Raw genomic sequence first — 15,679 nt, 5'->3', positions numbered from 1 at the left:
TTTAGTATGGGCTTTTTTTTTTTTTTTGAGGAGGTGGGGAGAAAAAAGGCTATTAAAAGAAAGGGGTTAAGACTAGTCATGCGTAATGAGAGACTTTTCAGGGGATAAGAATAAGGTAGCTGCTGAGCTGGAGTTCTGGGTAAAAGACAGGGTTTAAGCCAAGAAATTTGCAGCCTAAGAGTGGGACAGATGTATGTAAGCAGCCATATATAAAATTAAATAATTTTTCCTCCTTGACTTTAGGTAAGTAATCTAAAAGAGGAAGTATGACTTACATAATTTTTGATGTCCTGTAATGTTCAGAGTTTACTAGCACTTGTCTTTTCCATGGGTATACTATATGCACAGAATAGTAGATAATGTTGTGGCCCTACTGTCAGCCAATCTTGGGTATAGGGGAGTTAACCTTGTTCACCAGCTGTTGGAGGCTTGACCCTGCCCTCAGCAGCTGTGGAGAATAAAGGTATCAGCTTGGTCAGCTCCTGGCATGCAGGGTACAAGCAATTTAGTAGCATGGAATTGGGTCTCATACTAGAGTTTTTTGGCACTCTAGCCTGACTTATTGTCTCCTGGGTGGGGGGTATAGAGTTCCTCTTGCTAGCTACTCTGGGTATCCCAAATCAGTTGAAGGAAACAGCGCCGCTGGTGTAATGGTATCATGCAAGATTCCCAAATCAGTTGAAGGTTTTCTTTTTAAGATTTTATTTATTTTAAAAATATTTAGGGGCGCCTGGGTGGCTTAGTCGGTTAAGCGTCCGACTTTCGCTTAGGTCATGATCTTGCGGTTCATGGGTTCAAGCCCCGCGTCAGGCTCTGTGCTGACTGCCAGCTGTTTCAGAGTCTGTGACTCCCTCTCTCTCTGACCCTCCCCTGCTCACGCTGTCTCTCTCTCTCTCTCTCCTAGAAATAAATAAAACATTAAAAAAAATAAAAAAATAATAAAAAAATAAAGATATTAAAAAAAATTTTTTTAAATGTTTTATTTATTTCTGAGAGAGACAGGGTGAGCAGTGGAGGGTCAGAGAGAGAGGGAGACACAGAATCTGAAGCAGGCTCCAGGCTTTGAGCTAGCTCTCAGCACAGGGCCGGGGGGGGCTCAAACCCATGAACCGTGAGATCATGAATTGAGCCGAAGTCAGACACTTAACTGACTGAGCCACCCAGGTGCCCCATATTTTAAAAATATTTTTAAAGTTTGTTAGAGTGAGTGAGTGAGTGTGTGGAGGAGAGTCAGAAAGGATATAAAATCCCAAGTAGGTTCTGCACCATCAGCGCAGAGCCTAATGCAGGGCTTGAACTCACAAACTGAGATCATGACCTGAGCTGAGATCAAGAGTTGGATGCTTAACTAGCTATGCCACACAGGTGTCCCAAGATTTTAAGTAATCTCTATACCTTATATGGGGCTTGAACTCACAGCCCTGAGATCAAGAGTCACATGCTCCACCGACTGAGGCAGCCAGGTGCCCCAAAATATTTTTAAAAATTTTATTGTATCTTTTTCTAATCTCTACACCTGGTGTGGGACTTGAACTCATGACATTGAGATTAAGACTCATGCTCCTCCAAATGTTAGCCAGCCAGGCCCCGCCTTGAAGTTCTTAATCTATCCTGTTCTTCACAGAAATGAACAAGTGAATTTCCTCTGTGGAAAAGGGTTGTGAATAATGAGTATTTTCTTTTTTTTAATGGGTATTTAAAAAATGTTTATTTTGAGAGAGAGGGAGAGTATGAACAGCAGAGGGGCAGAGAGAGAGAGGGAGAGAGAGAAACCCAAGCAGGCTTCTCATTGTCAGTGGAGAACCCTACGTGGGTCTTGGTCCCATGAATCGTGAGATCATGACCTGAGCCAAAACCATGAGTCGGACACCCACCCAAGTGGGTATTTTCTTAACAAGAAAAGCAAGAACACAAATTGGAAGTTAAAAACACATAGTGAAACAGAACTGGTAACAAAACTGTAACAATATAGAGCCAAGGGAGCAGCAGTGAGTATCTGATAGATTGGGAAGGGGAAGGAAGCTGAGATGGTGACCTAGAACCAAATCTGTCACATCAGGTGATAACCAACTGTAGTTATGCTGCCTTAAAGAAGAGGAAGCTGAGTTGGAGTCTCTTGTATATCTACAGTTGAACAATTAGCCTTACAGCATAGCATTGTGATTAAGAACACAGACTGCGGACCTAGATGACCTGGGTTTGAATCTTGGCTTTACCACTGACTAGCTGTGAATCTGTGTCAGTTTCCTGTCTGTTAAAAATGGGAGTAATAATTAGTATATACCTCAGTATTGTTGGGAAAGTTAATGACTTAATACTGTGTATATAATAGTGTCTGGCACATATTAAATGGTATGTGTTTGCTGCTGTTAACTATTCTACTTAGCGGGTTTTAGGCTTTTGGGAATGAGTGAATGAATCAAATCCTTCATATAGATGAAGGACCCCTGTCCTCCTTGCCAGTCTAAGATAGTCCTGGCACCATTAGTCTCAGGACTGAGTGAATAGCATCTCTAAGCATTCTTGATAGAGACTTGCTTCTTGGACATAAACTGTATATTCTGTTGATAGTAGTTGAGTCCTTAGCTGACTAATTCATGTTGTCTGAATTAATTACATTCTCTTTGAAAAAGAGACATTCATTTTGCTGTGTCTGGAATATAGACTTTTTTTTAATGTTTTATTTATTTTGAGAGAGAGAGACAGCATGAGCAGGGGAGGGTCAGAGAGAGAGGGAGGTACAGAATCTGAAACAGGCTTCAGGCTCTGAGCTAGCTGTCAGCACAGAGCCCCACACGGGGCTCGAACCCACAGACCATGAGATCATAACATGAGCCGAAGTCGGATGCTTAACCGGCTGAGCTACCCAAGTGCACCTGGAATATAGATTTTTTTTTTTGATGCAGTAGATGAGATACTCTGCACGGTTGTGTGAGCCTCCTGATTTTAGAGTTACCTTCCAAAGTGGCTGACACTTTGTGATACCATCTTAAAGTCCTTTGGTGGTTGGTGCTTTCAGCAAAATCTTCATAGTCCTCAGCATGTTATTAAAAAGTGTTCTGTAAATTTTCAGAAAGATCAAGCTTGCCCTTTTTTTTTTTCCTGATGTGGTATGATATTACGTGGTTTTTAGATAAAATTCCAGCCACTTTGTTTTTGTTTTGGCCTAAAGTTAGGGTCCTCTTAAGATGAATTTGTGGTATTTACTTAAGCTTTAATAGAAGTGCAAGTGACTGTTAACCGTTTTCAGTTCATTCTAACTCTAGACTCACTCGAAAATGCCACTGTTTGACTGAGGTATCTTATCTTTAAAAAAGTCCCAGAAAAAAACAGCGGTTAATAAAACATTTTCTAAAAATATCCCTTCTACAGACAAAGTCTGTAGTTTAATCAAGTTAGTTTATTCTCCTGGTTTACTTTCCTTATATAACAAGTAATTTAGACTATTTCTGCACTTGAAATAATCTAGGTAGGACGCTTTCTTTATATGGTATTTTGTTGATACTGTTTTTAAAGATGTTAAAAATGTAGCAGTTCTAACCTGATGTTAATCTATCTTTATTTTGGATGAAGCGAGGTTAATATGAGTTTTAAAATTTGGTTGGATAGATTGAAATAACCTGGTCTTTCCTTCAGTTCAAGAACCGGAGATAGGTATGTTTGAGTTTCTACTGGATTATTTTTAGAATCTCTTGCTCTTGTCTGTTTCTATTCTAAGAATTCTCTTGGAACCTGTTGGAGAGTAGTAGTTCTTGTGGGTGGAGAGCGATAGAGGGAATGGAACACAAGTGTAAACTGAATTCCTTTGGTCTGGCAACTGGGTGCTAATTGCAGAAGCATTCCTATTGACTACACATAGCTCTGTTTCCAGAAGAGAGAACATAGAATTTCCTCATGTGACAGTATGTTAAAGTTGTTGCTTTTTATAGTGTAGTTTCCTTATTCATTTTCACAATTGATTGGTGGTTGGTAATTTTTTTGATAACTTAATGCTTTTACCTTGTTTTGTGAATTCACTGTCTCCAGAACCTTTTTTTTTTTTTTTTCAATGCTTATTTATTTTTGAGAGAGAGCGAGTGAGCTTGGGGTGGAGGTGAGGGGCAGAGAGAGAAGGAGACACAGAATCCAAAGTAGGCTCCAGGCTCTGAGCTGTCACCACAGAGCCCAGCCCTGCGCGGGGCTCAAACTCAAACCATGATCTCAAACCTTGAGATCATGACCTGAGCTGAAGTTGGACACTTAACCAATTGAGCCACCCAGGTGCCCCCAGAAGGTTTTATAAAATCAATGTAAGAAAGTTTGTTGAACCATAACATCCTGTTAAATTCATGCTTTCTGGGCTCTGTTTTTCCAGAGGATATCAGTAACACTTTTATTTTTTTCTCTGTGCTTGCTCTGTAAACTCCCAGTTTTGTCTTTGGAAGTTTTTTGCTGGGCCTCTTAAGCATTAAGACTTTTTATTTTTTGAGAGGCGCCTGGGTGGCTCAAGTCGGTTGAGCATCTGATTTTGTCTCAGGTCATGATCTTGTGATTTGTGAGTTTGAGCCCCATGTTGGGCTCTGTGATGACAGCTCGGAGCCTGGAGCCTCCTTCGGATTCTGTGTCTCCCTCTCTGTCTCTGCCCGTCCCTGCTTATGTTCTTTCTCTCTCAAAAAGAAATAAACATTAAAAAAATACTTTTTATTTTTTGAAAAATTTTAAGTAAAGTCTATACCCAATGTGGGGCTCGAACTCAGACCCTGAAATCAACAGTCATATGCTGTACTGACTGAGCCAGTCAGACACCCCAAGACATTTTTTTAAATAAGTGGAAATACAGCTATTCTGACATTTCGGTGTTAGTGCAGATAGCTGTATTGACAGCAAATAAGCTAGTCTGAATTGGTTTAAGCATCCTCAGAAGCAAGGGCTGGGGCCATCGTTTTTCTTTTAATTTTTTGTTGTTGCAAGGATTGTATTTGTGGTATTTATGCCAAAAGCTTTTGGAAGTAACAGTTTATGTATATATAACCCAGAATAGTAACTTTAATTAAAGGAGAAAAATGGTTATTTCCCAACAGCAGTATATAATCTAAAGTAAGCAATGTACTTTCTATGTTTCACAAGGCAATATAATTCTGGTGCAGCCATGGAACTGGGGACATTGTAGTCTAAACACCTATATGGAATATGGACTGAAGATTGGTGATTGCAATGGAGATATAAAATCTTTATACTGACACAGTGAATTAGTAAAGTTGTAGTAGTTTGAAATATAAAAAAAAGTTTATTGCTTTTCTGATTGACAAGTAAGGATTCAAGTACATTGTATCAAAATGTTTGACTGTAAGGGGCACCTGAGTGGCTCAGTCGGTTGAGTGTCCGACTTCAGCTTAGGTCATGATCTCTTGGTTTGTGGGTTTGAGCACCGTGTCAGGCTCTGCTGACAGCTCAGAGCCTGGAGTCTGCTTCAGATTCTGTCTTCCCGCTCTCCGCCCCTCCATGCTCATTCTCTGTCTCTCTCTGTCTCAATAGTAAGTAAACGTCAAAAAATTAAGAAAAAATGTTTGACTGTACTAGGAAGACTATTAAGATTAAAAGTCTTTTTTGGTAAACCAGAAAGGTCAGTCTTAGCATCCATTCAATTTAACTTATGTTTATTTCTGTACATGCAGATTTTTATCACCAGATGGCACTCATGTAAGAAGAAATTCTTATCTTGTTATATTTAATGAACCTAGATTATTTTCATGAATGAGAGCATAGATTAATAAACAGTTGAAAAGAGTGAGTAAAGGGTCACATAATTCAGTAAAAAAGCAACTGTTTGGGGGGTGGGTACCTAAGTATCTAAGTAGATACTTAGAAATGCTAGTATAGACAATGTCATTCATATAATCCAGTCAGTTAAGCATCTCTGGCTCAGGTCATGATCTTGTAGTTTGTAGGTTTGAGCCCCATGTTAGGTTCTGTGCTGACCAGCTAGCTCAGAGCCTGGAGCCTGTTTCAGATTCTGTATCTCCTTGTCTCTCTGAACCTCCCTCCTCCGTGTCTCCCTCCCTCCCTCCTTCCCTCCCTCCCTCCCTCTCTCTCTCTCTCTCAGAAATAAATAAAACATTAAAAAAACTAATAAAACAACTGTTTGGAAATCTGTAAGTAAACTAAAAATGACTTTTTTTGAAGTTTTACTTTAGGAATACCACTCAGATTTTGATTGGATGTTTAACTTTAGATATATAAGGTAAAATTACAGATTAATCATGCTTAGAGGTGATTTTAGAAATAAGTAAATCCCTTCAGAAATATTAATTTTATTTTAAGTTTTTATTTATTTTTAGAGAGTGTGTGCCTGAGAAGGGGAAGGGCAGAGAGAGATGAGCGAGAATCCCAAGCAGGTTCTGTGCTGGCAGTGTAGCGCCTGACGTGGGTTCGAGCTCTCAAACTTTGAAATCATCACCTGAGCTGAAATCAAGAGTTGGATGCTTAACTGAGCCATCCAGGGGCCCTGGGAAATACTAATACGTTTTAACATTTGTATGGTGCTTTAGAATTTAAAAAAGTGTATTTGTTCATGTGTATTTATTCATATTGGAGAACACTAAACTCGGAGAAAGCTGTAAAAATGATTATGGCAGAACAATGAACTATATGTTCCATGTAATAGAAGAAAACAATAAACCCAAACCAACAAAATGTTCAAAATGGTTAAACTAAAAACAAAAAAAAAATTAAAATTGTGTACTGTTACTGAGAGATTCAAATATAGTAAGTTTTTTTTTTAAGTTTATTTACTGAGAGAGAGAGAGAGAGAGAGTGTGTGTGTGTGTGTTCGTGTGAGAGCGTGAGCTCTTGCAAGCTGGGGAGGGGCAGAGAGAGAATCCCAAGCACTCTCCATGCTTTCAGCATGAAGCCAGACATAGGGCTCGAACCCACAGACTGAGATCATGACCTGAGCTGAAGTCAAGAGTCAAACGCTCAGCTGAGCTGTCCAGGTGCTCCACAAAATATAGTAAATTTTAAACGAGCATATTTGACATGTGAGATATTCTGGTTAATTGGTTTCTTGCTATTATAGTTGATGCAGAAGGCACTGCAGTAATATGCCTGTGGCCTTTATCTAGCATTCCAGTTAACAGAGGACCTACCGTGAAAATAAGTAAATGATACTAGGATAGGTAACTCAGTAAAAACTGCTCAGACTTTGAGGGATATAATTTTCCTTGTGATGCCTGAATTGGTATATTGAATTATTGTTAGTCTTCTCTGTGTATCTTTTGGAAACACAAGTCCAAAAGATACTTAGAAATGCTAGTATAGACAATGTCATTTCATTAACTTGAGATGTATAAGATTTATAAATAGGGGAACATTATTCCACATCATGTGAATGCTTGCTTTGAGGTCTCTGTAACTGCTTGTTCTTGAAAATAGAATTCCATTTATTGTTCTTTTTGAATCATTGGCTCTGCTATAATTTGGTCTTTCTCAGGCCATTCTTAATCTCTAAAAGGTACCAGCATCTATAGCATGTCCTTTCAACACACTTATCAAATATTTCTTATATTGGTAGCTACTGAGTAGTGAAAGGAACAAAACAGTGAATTTCTGGTATTAACTTGTTTATGATATTAAGATTAGGAAGGCAAGTTAAATATAGAAGAAATAGTAAAGTAAAATATGAATTGTATAGAAGTACTGTTGAATTTATAGAAAAGCTAATATATTAAAAGCATTAGGAAATCTAATCCTAGAAATCTGTAGCATGTTTTGGAATATTTTATTTTATTAAAATTTTTGTTTATTTTTTTAAATACTTGTTAGAATTTTTTTAATGTTTATTTATTTTTGAGGACCAGAGAGACAGAGCTTGAATGGGGGAGGGACAGGGAGAGAGGGAGACACAGAATCTGAAGTTGGTTCCAGGCTCCAAGATGTCAGCACAGAGCCTGACTCAGGGCTCAAATGCCCAAGCTGTGAGATCATGACCTGAGCTGAAGTTGGATGCTCAGCTGACTGAGTCACCCAGGTGCCCCTAATACTTCTTTTTGTAAAAAAAAAAAAAAGTTTTATTTATTTAGAGAGAGTCCCCATGCACATGTGAGTGAGGAGAGGGGGGAGAGAGAGAGAGAATGAGAATGAGAATCCCAAGCAGGCTCCACGCTGTCAGCTCAGAACCCAATAGGGGCTCAATCTCATGAACCATAAGATCATGACCTGACCTGAGTTGAAATGAAGTGTTGGATGCTTAATTGACTGAACCACCCAGGTGTCCTTGTTTTGGAATATTTTATTTTATTTTGTTTTTAATTTTTTTTTTATGTTTTATTTATTTCTAGGAGAGAGAGCGAGCGTGAGCAGGGGAGGGTCAGAGAGGGTCCCCTCTCTCTGAGAGGGAGTCACAGACTGAAACAGGCTCCAGGCTCTGAGCTGGCAGTCAGCACAGAGCCCGACGCGCGGCTCGAACCCACGAACTGCGAGATCATGACCTAAGCGAAAGTCGGACGCTTAACCGACTAAGCCACCCAGGCGCCCCTGTTTTCTTTCTTAATTTTCCTTAGAGTATCTTCCTGGGACTCCTCTAACATGTATATGGCTGTTATCCAGTTTCATTGCTTTATAGTATTCCTTGATAGGAATATATTGAAAACAGTATTTGGATTGTTGACTTGAACATACTAGTTACATGTTTTTTGGTGCAGATATGCTAGAGGTGTATATATATATCTTGGGGAGGGGGTAGATGCCAAAAAGTGGAATTGTAAACCATAGGGTATATACATGTTCACCTTTATGAGATAAGGCCAGGTTGTTATAGCAGGTGGGGCTCGAACTCATGACCTCGAGATCAAGAGTCATATGCTCTTCTGACTGTGCCAGCCAGGCGCCCCTAATTGGACTTTTTAATGTATGGTCTAATCAATTTTTTTTTCTTTTTTTTAAGTAAAGTCAACCACTTCTTTCAACTTCACTTCCTTAAGAGTTTATCTTTTCTCATCACATGCACTGCCATCTCTGTTAGAAATTATATCTGTATAGCTGTCTCTTTCTGAGCATCTTGATCTGATCGATTGGCCAGTTTTTCTATCTCTAATCTGTTGTAATTACTGAAACATAATCCTTGATATCTGTAAGGTAAGTATTGTGCCTTGGTTTTTTGGTTTTGTTATATTTTGAAGGAGTATCTTGGCTGTTATTGACTATTTGCTTCCCATGTAAATTTAGAATCAGCTAGTAAGGTTTTAGGCAATAAAACCTTAGGCACTTGGCTGGCTCAGTTGGAGAAGTGTATGACTCTTTTTAAAAAAAAATTTTTTTTAATGTTTTATTTATTTCTAGGAAAGAGAGAGAGACAGTGTGAGCAGGGGAGGGTCAGAGAGAGAGGGAGTCACAGACTCTGAAACAGGCTCCAGGCTCTGAGCTGGCAGTCAGCACAGAGCCCAACGCGGGGCTCAAACCCACGAACAACGAGATCATGACCCAAGCGAAAGTCTGACGCTTAACCGACTAAGCCACCCAGGCGCCCCTGGAGAAGTGTATGACTCTTGATTGCTGAGTCATGGGTTTGAGTCCCATGTTGGGTGTAGAAGTTATTAAAGAAAAAAAAAAAGCTTAAATCCTTGTTAGAAATTTTATGATAATTAAATTGAATCTGTAGTTGAAGGAGAATTATCCCTCTTACTGAGTGAATCTTTTACGAAGGGCCAGATAATAAATATTTTCAGCCTTGCTTCTGTTACAACTATTCAGAAGTGTCATTATAGTGCAAAAGCAGTCATAGACAATTTCTTTAGAGATTGACTTATTTTTTTCCCTTTAGCTGGCATATAGGTACATACACACTTAATTTTTGTACATTGTTATACACACACACACACATTTGTAGAAGTTTTACTACAAGCTATAGCATAGAATTTTGAGGGCTGAGCCAACTCCTACATTTCTTTTTTTTTTCCCCAAGGAATATTTTGTCCATGCTTATGTACGAATGGGGATAGCAATAATATCTATTCCTTAAGACTGTTGTGATGTACAGTAAGGTAAAAAATAAGATATTTTGTTAGCTAAAAATATATATAATGTTACAAAAATGGATTCTTAGGGGCATGTGGTTGGCTTAGTTGGTTAAGTGTTTGTTCAACTCTTGATTTTGGCTCAGGTTATGATCTCACAGTTCATGAGTTCAGGACCTGCGTCAGGCTCTACTGTCAGCAAGGGGCTCATGTCAGATCCTTTGTCTCCCTCTCTCTAAACTCCTGCCCTCCCCCTCAAAGAAACAAACATTAAAACAAGGACCTCGAGATGGCAGATAATGAGCTTCTGGGCTTCCTTAAGGGGATGGATAGGCTACAGCTTATCAGAGAGAAGGTGGACCACCTAGGGCAGTGTAATATGCCTCTTTCCTGGACATTGCACCCACCCATGCAGTCATCTTATACGTGGAATACAGTGTTTAAAAATTTTTTTCTTATTATTTATTTTTGAGAGAGAGAGAGACAGAGCATGAGAGGGGGAGGGCAGAGAGAGAGGAGACCCTGAATCTGAAGGAGGCTCCAGGCTCTGAGCTGTCAGCACAGAGTCGGATGTGGGGCTTAAGCTCATGAGCTGTGCGATCATGACCTGAGTTGAAGTTGGACACTTAACTGACTCAACCACCCACGTGCCCCAGGTGGTAAACAGTGTTAAATTCCAGTTTTAATTTTTACTCAAGTAGGCTCAACATTGAAAAAAATTTGATATGAAGTACATTATTGTTTCATGTGTCCTGTTTAGAACAGTTGATTCAGCAGGTATTTGTCAGTCATAGAGGGTTCGTCTAGTTCCAGTTACTGCTCTTACATATCGCTTGGAGGGAAGGATATATAGGTTTTCCCACTAATTATATTTGTCTAAAATATTTAGACAAGTAATGACTTTTAACATTACCACTAATCAATTGTATTGGTAACATTTCAGCAGATCTTGATAACAGCCAGTTTCTAGTTAGAGAACATAGGTAGTATGATGATTAAGTATTAAGACTAAGTATACGTTTATTGAAGGTAAGAGGATATGAGTTTTCCCTTCATTGTTTCTTTTATTTTTTTAAATTTTTAATGTTTTATTTATTTTTGAGAGACAGAGATAGAGACAGCGTGAGCAAGGGAGGGTCAGAGTCTGTGGTCAGGGGAGACACAGAATCTGAAGCAGGCTGCAGGCTCTGAGCTAGCTGTCAGCACAGAACCTGACATGGGGCTCCAACCCACGACCGTGAGATCATGACCAGAGCCAAAGTCGGACACTTAACCGACTGAGCCACCCAGGTGTCCCTTTTTGATTGTTTCTTTGGGAGCAAAGCTTTTTAGGGGAGCACAGAAGAGAGACCATTTAAAAAGTGTGATAATTATGAGATTTTATGAGATTTTGATTCATGACCAAATGAGCAGTTAACATTTTAAGTAATCTATATACCTAACTTGGGGCTCAAATTCAACAACCCTGAGATAGTCTTCATGCTGTATAGACTGAGCCAGCCAGGTGCCCTAGGAGTTATATTTTATATTGACTTGATCAGGGATACCCTTAAGAATAAGGACCCTAAATGAAAAAAATAAAAATAAATAAGGGCCCTAATGGTTTAAGTATATTTTAGAGCTATTCCAAAAATTTTTTAAGTTTATTTAGTTTTTAAAAAATACCTACATCCAGTGTAGGGCTTGAATTCATGACCCAGAGATCAGCAGTCACATGCTCTTCAGACTGAGCCAGCCAGGTGCCCTGAGAGCTCTTGTAAATTCTTGGAGCATGGTTTTTTGCCTGGCTATTTGTGGAAATTGAGTGGGTGTGGAATGGGGTTGCCCCTTGCTTTGGGGAAGGGTATGGGAGATGTAAACCTGAAATTTCAGGCAGCATTGTATGTGGATATGCATTTTTCGGAGAGGAGGGTCCATACTTTTCACCAAATTGTCTAAGTACTTAATGATCCAGAAGGCTGTAAGAGTCAGCCGTATTAGAATGAAATAGATCTTTAATGGAATACATTTTAAAAAAATGTTTTATTTATTTCTGAGGGAGGGAGAGAGCAAGAGAGACAGCGTGAGCGGGGGAGGGCCAGAGAGAGAGGGAGACATCGAATCCAAAACAGGCTTCAGGCTCTGAGCTGTCAGCATAGAGCCTGACGTGGGGCTTGAGCCCACGAACTGTGAGATCATGATCTGAGCCGAAAGTTGGACACTCAACCAGTTGAGCCACCCAGGCGCCCCTAATGGAATACATTTAAAAATTTTTTATGTTTATTTTTGAGAGGCAGAAAGATAGTGTGAGTAGGGGAGGGTCAAAGAGAGAATGAGACACAGAATCTGAAGCAGGCTCCAGATGTCAGCACAGAGCCCGATGTGGGGCTTGAACCCATGGACCATGAGATCATGACCCGAGCCAAAGTTGGGCACTTAACCAACTGAGCCACCCAGGCACCCCTGGAAAACATTATTTAAAAGTGTTATTTTTACCTTTAGTGAGGTTGTGAATCTTGCAGCCAGGATCGTAATAAGCTGGAGAGCATTCTTTAGGAAGGGATGTTTTCAAATATGTATTGAGGCTTATGGAAAGGCCCCAATGTTAGATGTAGATATGAGCAGCTCTTCACCTGGTGATGTCATCTATGCCTTGAATAAATTGACTCTTTCTGGTTTAAAATTAAAATTACTTTCTTTTGTGGGATATTTGAATACGGGGTTTATTCATCTTAATCCACATCTCCCTTGATTATTAAGTTGTAATTCTCAGTTTCTGACATAAGCTTTGCTTTCATGGTAATGTGTGAATTCGTGCCACCTATATATTCAGGATTTCTGCTTTCATTTGGGATCCTCAGTGTCACTCTTCAATTCTTTTTTTACTTGTTTTCTATCAACTTCCCCTTGTATTCCCATTAGTAGCTGTTACAAAGTTTTGCCATTTTTTAAAATCAATTAACTTTATTTTGAGAGAGAGCTTGAGTGAGGGAAGGACGGAGAGGGGGAGAGAGAATCCCAAGCAGGTTCCTCGCTGTCAGTGCAGAGCCCGACACAGGCCTCGATCCCACAAACTGTGAGATCATGACCTGAGCTGAAATCAAGAGTTGGACGCTTAAGTGACTGAGCCACCCAGGAGTGCCCCCACCTCAAAATTTTTAATGTTTTATTTATATTTGAGAGAGAGACAGCATGTGAGTGGAGGGCAGAGAGAGACGGAGATAGAATCTGAAGCAGACTACAGGCTCTGAGTTGTCAGTACAGAGTCCAACACAGGGCTCGAGCCCACTGACCATGAGATCATGACCTGAGCTGAAATTGGATGCTTGACTAAGCCACCCAGGCACCCCCCCTCCCTTTTCAAATAAACGTTTTATTTATTTATTTTTCGAGAGAGTGAGCACAAGCAGAGTGGGGGACAGATAGAGAGGGAGAAAGGGAATCCCAAGGAAGCTTCTCACTGGGCTCGATCTCATGAACCATGAGATCATGACCTGAGCCAAAATTAAAAGCCACCCAGGCCCCCAGCCCCTCTCCCCTTCTTTTAAGTTTATTTATTCTGAGAGAATCCATTTTCTTAACATTCCTCACCCACCACGTCTAGTATTCCTTCTCTGCAGATTTTCTTTTGCCTATTTTACTAAAAAAAGTAAAGACTGATAGAACAAACTGCTGTTGACTATCTCTCCTAATCCTAAAAATTTAACTGCTATAGTGCCTCTCCTTTTCTTCATTCTGCTGGCCTTGGAAGAGGGATCCCTCTTGTCCAAATGAACCATGAGATCATGACCTGAGCCAGAGTCAGATGCTCAACTGATGAAGCCACCCAGGAGTCCCTGAGATTTTGTTTAGAAATGCTATAATTGTAAACTATAGGATTTCGTTTAAAAACATTTTTTTTAAATGTTTATTCATTTTTGAGAGATAGAGCACGAGTAGGGGAGGGGCAGAGAGAGAAGGAAACAGAGAATCCCAAGTAGGCTTCAGGCTTTGAGCTATCAGCACAGAGCTGTACATGGAGCTTGAACTCATGGACCGTGAGATCATGACCTGAGCTGAATTTAGACACTTTACCAACAGAGCCACCCAGGCACCCCATTTTTTAAATTTATTTTTTCCATAGACTTTTAGATTGCATTAGTAAAATTGGCGTAATTGTTGGTTAGGAAAATGTAAAACCTTAATGGATTGTTTCTTGAGAATTTGTATTTTAGAGAACTTTTATGTTTTGTCTCTTGTTTCCTCCTTATCCCTTGGTTTTTTTCTTTTCCTTATACTGTGATTTGGAATATTTGCTTACCATGCCTGCTTTCTTGCAGATTTTCTATTTTGTACATACATTATTTTGTATATACTGTATATGATGACTTCAGTGAGCAGTGACCGTTCCCGAGGTGCTCGGGAGAAAACACAGATTTCAGCAACACAGGCACCACAACTACAGAAACAAGTAGTACAGGTGAGTTTTTGTGAAACTCTTCGCTTTGTTTAGAGTTATGTTAAGTAGGGAGCACATAATGTCTTTTGTAGGAACCTTAGAATTTTTACTCTTGTTTTTATAAAGTAGGTTTTATGTAACGGGAAAGAGAAGCATTGATTCAGATGCTGTGAGACACTGTTCCTTAACGACTTGATTCTGAACCTTTTCCGGCTACCTGTTAGCATCTAGGTTATCTCCTTTTCTTTTTTCTTTTCGTAAGATTTTATTTTTAAGTAATCTCTACACCCAGCATGGGGCTCGAACTTAAAACCCTAAGACCAAGAGTCGCATACTTTACTGATTGAGCTAGCCAGGTGCCCTTTTATTTTCTTAATTATTAATATTTTCTTATTATTAATCTAGATATGTGCTTGGGATATATTTGGAGAATCCAGAATATATGGAGAAGTAATACTCTGAAGTAGAGAAATAAATTAATTATAAGACACAGAAAGCTGCCTTTACTTTTAAGCATTGTTAGCTGGGAAGAGTCCTTTAATATTATATGGCTTTTAATTAACAAGGTCTATATGTATGAAATATTTAATGTTAAATAGTTCTTCCTTCAGATTTATTTATATTATTAAAAGTTTTTTTTTAAATGTTAGTTTTATTTTTTGAGAGAGAAAGAGCACAAGTGGAGGAGTGGCAGAGAGAGGGAGATACAGAATCTGAGGCAGGCTCCAGGCTGTGAGCTGTCAGCAGAGAGCCTGACGCGGGGCTCAAACTCAGGAACTGTAAGATCATGGCCTGAGCCGAAGTAGGACACTTAACTGAGCCTTCCAGGCACCCCTATATTATTGTTTTAAATGAAGTGAGACAATTTAAACAAGTAAAATGCTAATTACAGTACCTGCTACAAAATAGATCATTTTATACATGTTACTGACTAGATTTGCAAACCATTTTCTAGGGGTCCATCATAAATTTCAGATTGATATTTGACTATACTTTGATAGCTAATTACAAGTACTTTTTAAATAATCATTCATACCCAAGTGCCCTGTTGATATTAAGAGGCACAGAAAGTAGACTCTACTTGTTGTTTTACATTTTTCAGTATAATCCTAGCCTTGTATTTTGCTTCTGTCAATAGACCTACGTCTTTGCTATTCAGTGCTTGTTCCTAAATACATTTACCCTGATAATTATTCACAACTACTCAAGAAAGACTACCTATTGTTGGAAAATTTGGACTTTTGGAAGAGGCCCTCCCTTGATAGGTGAATGT

At 39.3% G+C, this 15,679-nt stretch overlaps 1 protein-coding gene across 4 annotated transcripts in view; it reads left to right on the top strand.

Moving 5' to 3' along the window:
• The window catches only part of UBAP2 (ubiquitin associated protein 2), a 112,915-nt gene that overhangs the window by 19,402 nt on the left and 77,834 nt on the right, over nucleotides 1-15,679 (top strand). For all 4 annotated transcript variants that reach the window (XM_077761884.1, XM_077761883.1, XM_077761881.1 and 1 more), the window contains exon 2: nucleotides 14,288-14,427. In XM_077761884.1, the coding sequence (XP_077618010.1) occupies nucleotides 14,329-14,427 (99 nt within the window). In that variant the 5' untranslated portion in view covers nucleotides 14,288-14,328. The remainder of the gene's footprint in view (nucleotides 1-14,287; nucleotides 14,428-15,679) is intronic.

Source organism: Crocuta crocuta, unplaced genomic scaffold, assembly GCF_008692635.1.
Source record: "Crocuta crocuta isolate KB4526 unplaced genomic scaffold, BGI_CrCroc_1.0 scaffold204, whole genome shotgun sequence".
Classification (NCBI taxonomy): Eukaryota; Metazoa; Chordata; class Mammalia; order Carnivora; family Hyaenidae; genus Crocuta; species Crocuta crocuta.
Note: the sequence above shows the minus strand (reverse complement) of the source record. Positions and strands in the feature narration are given on the sequence as shown.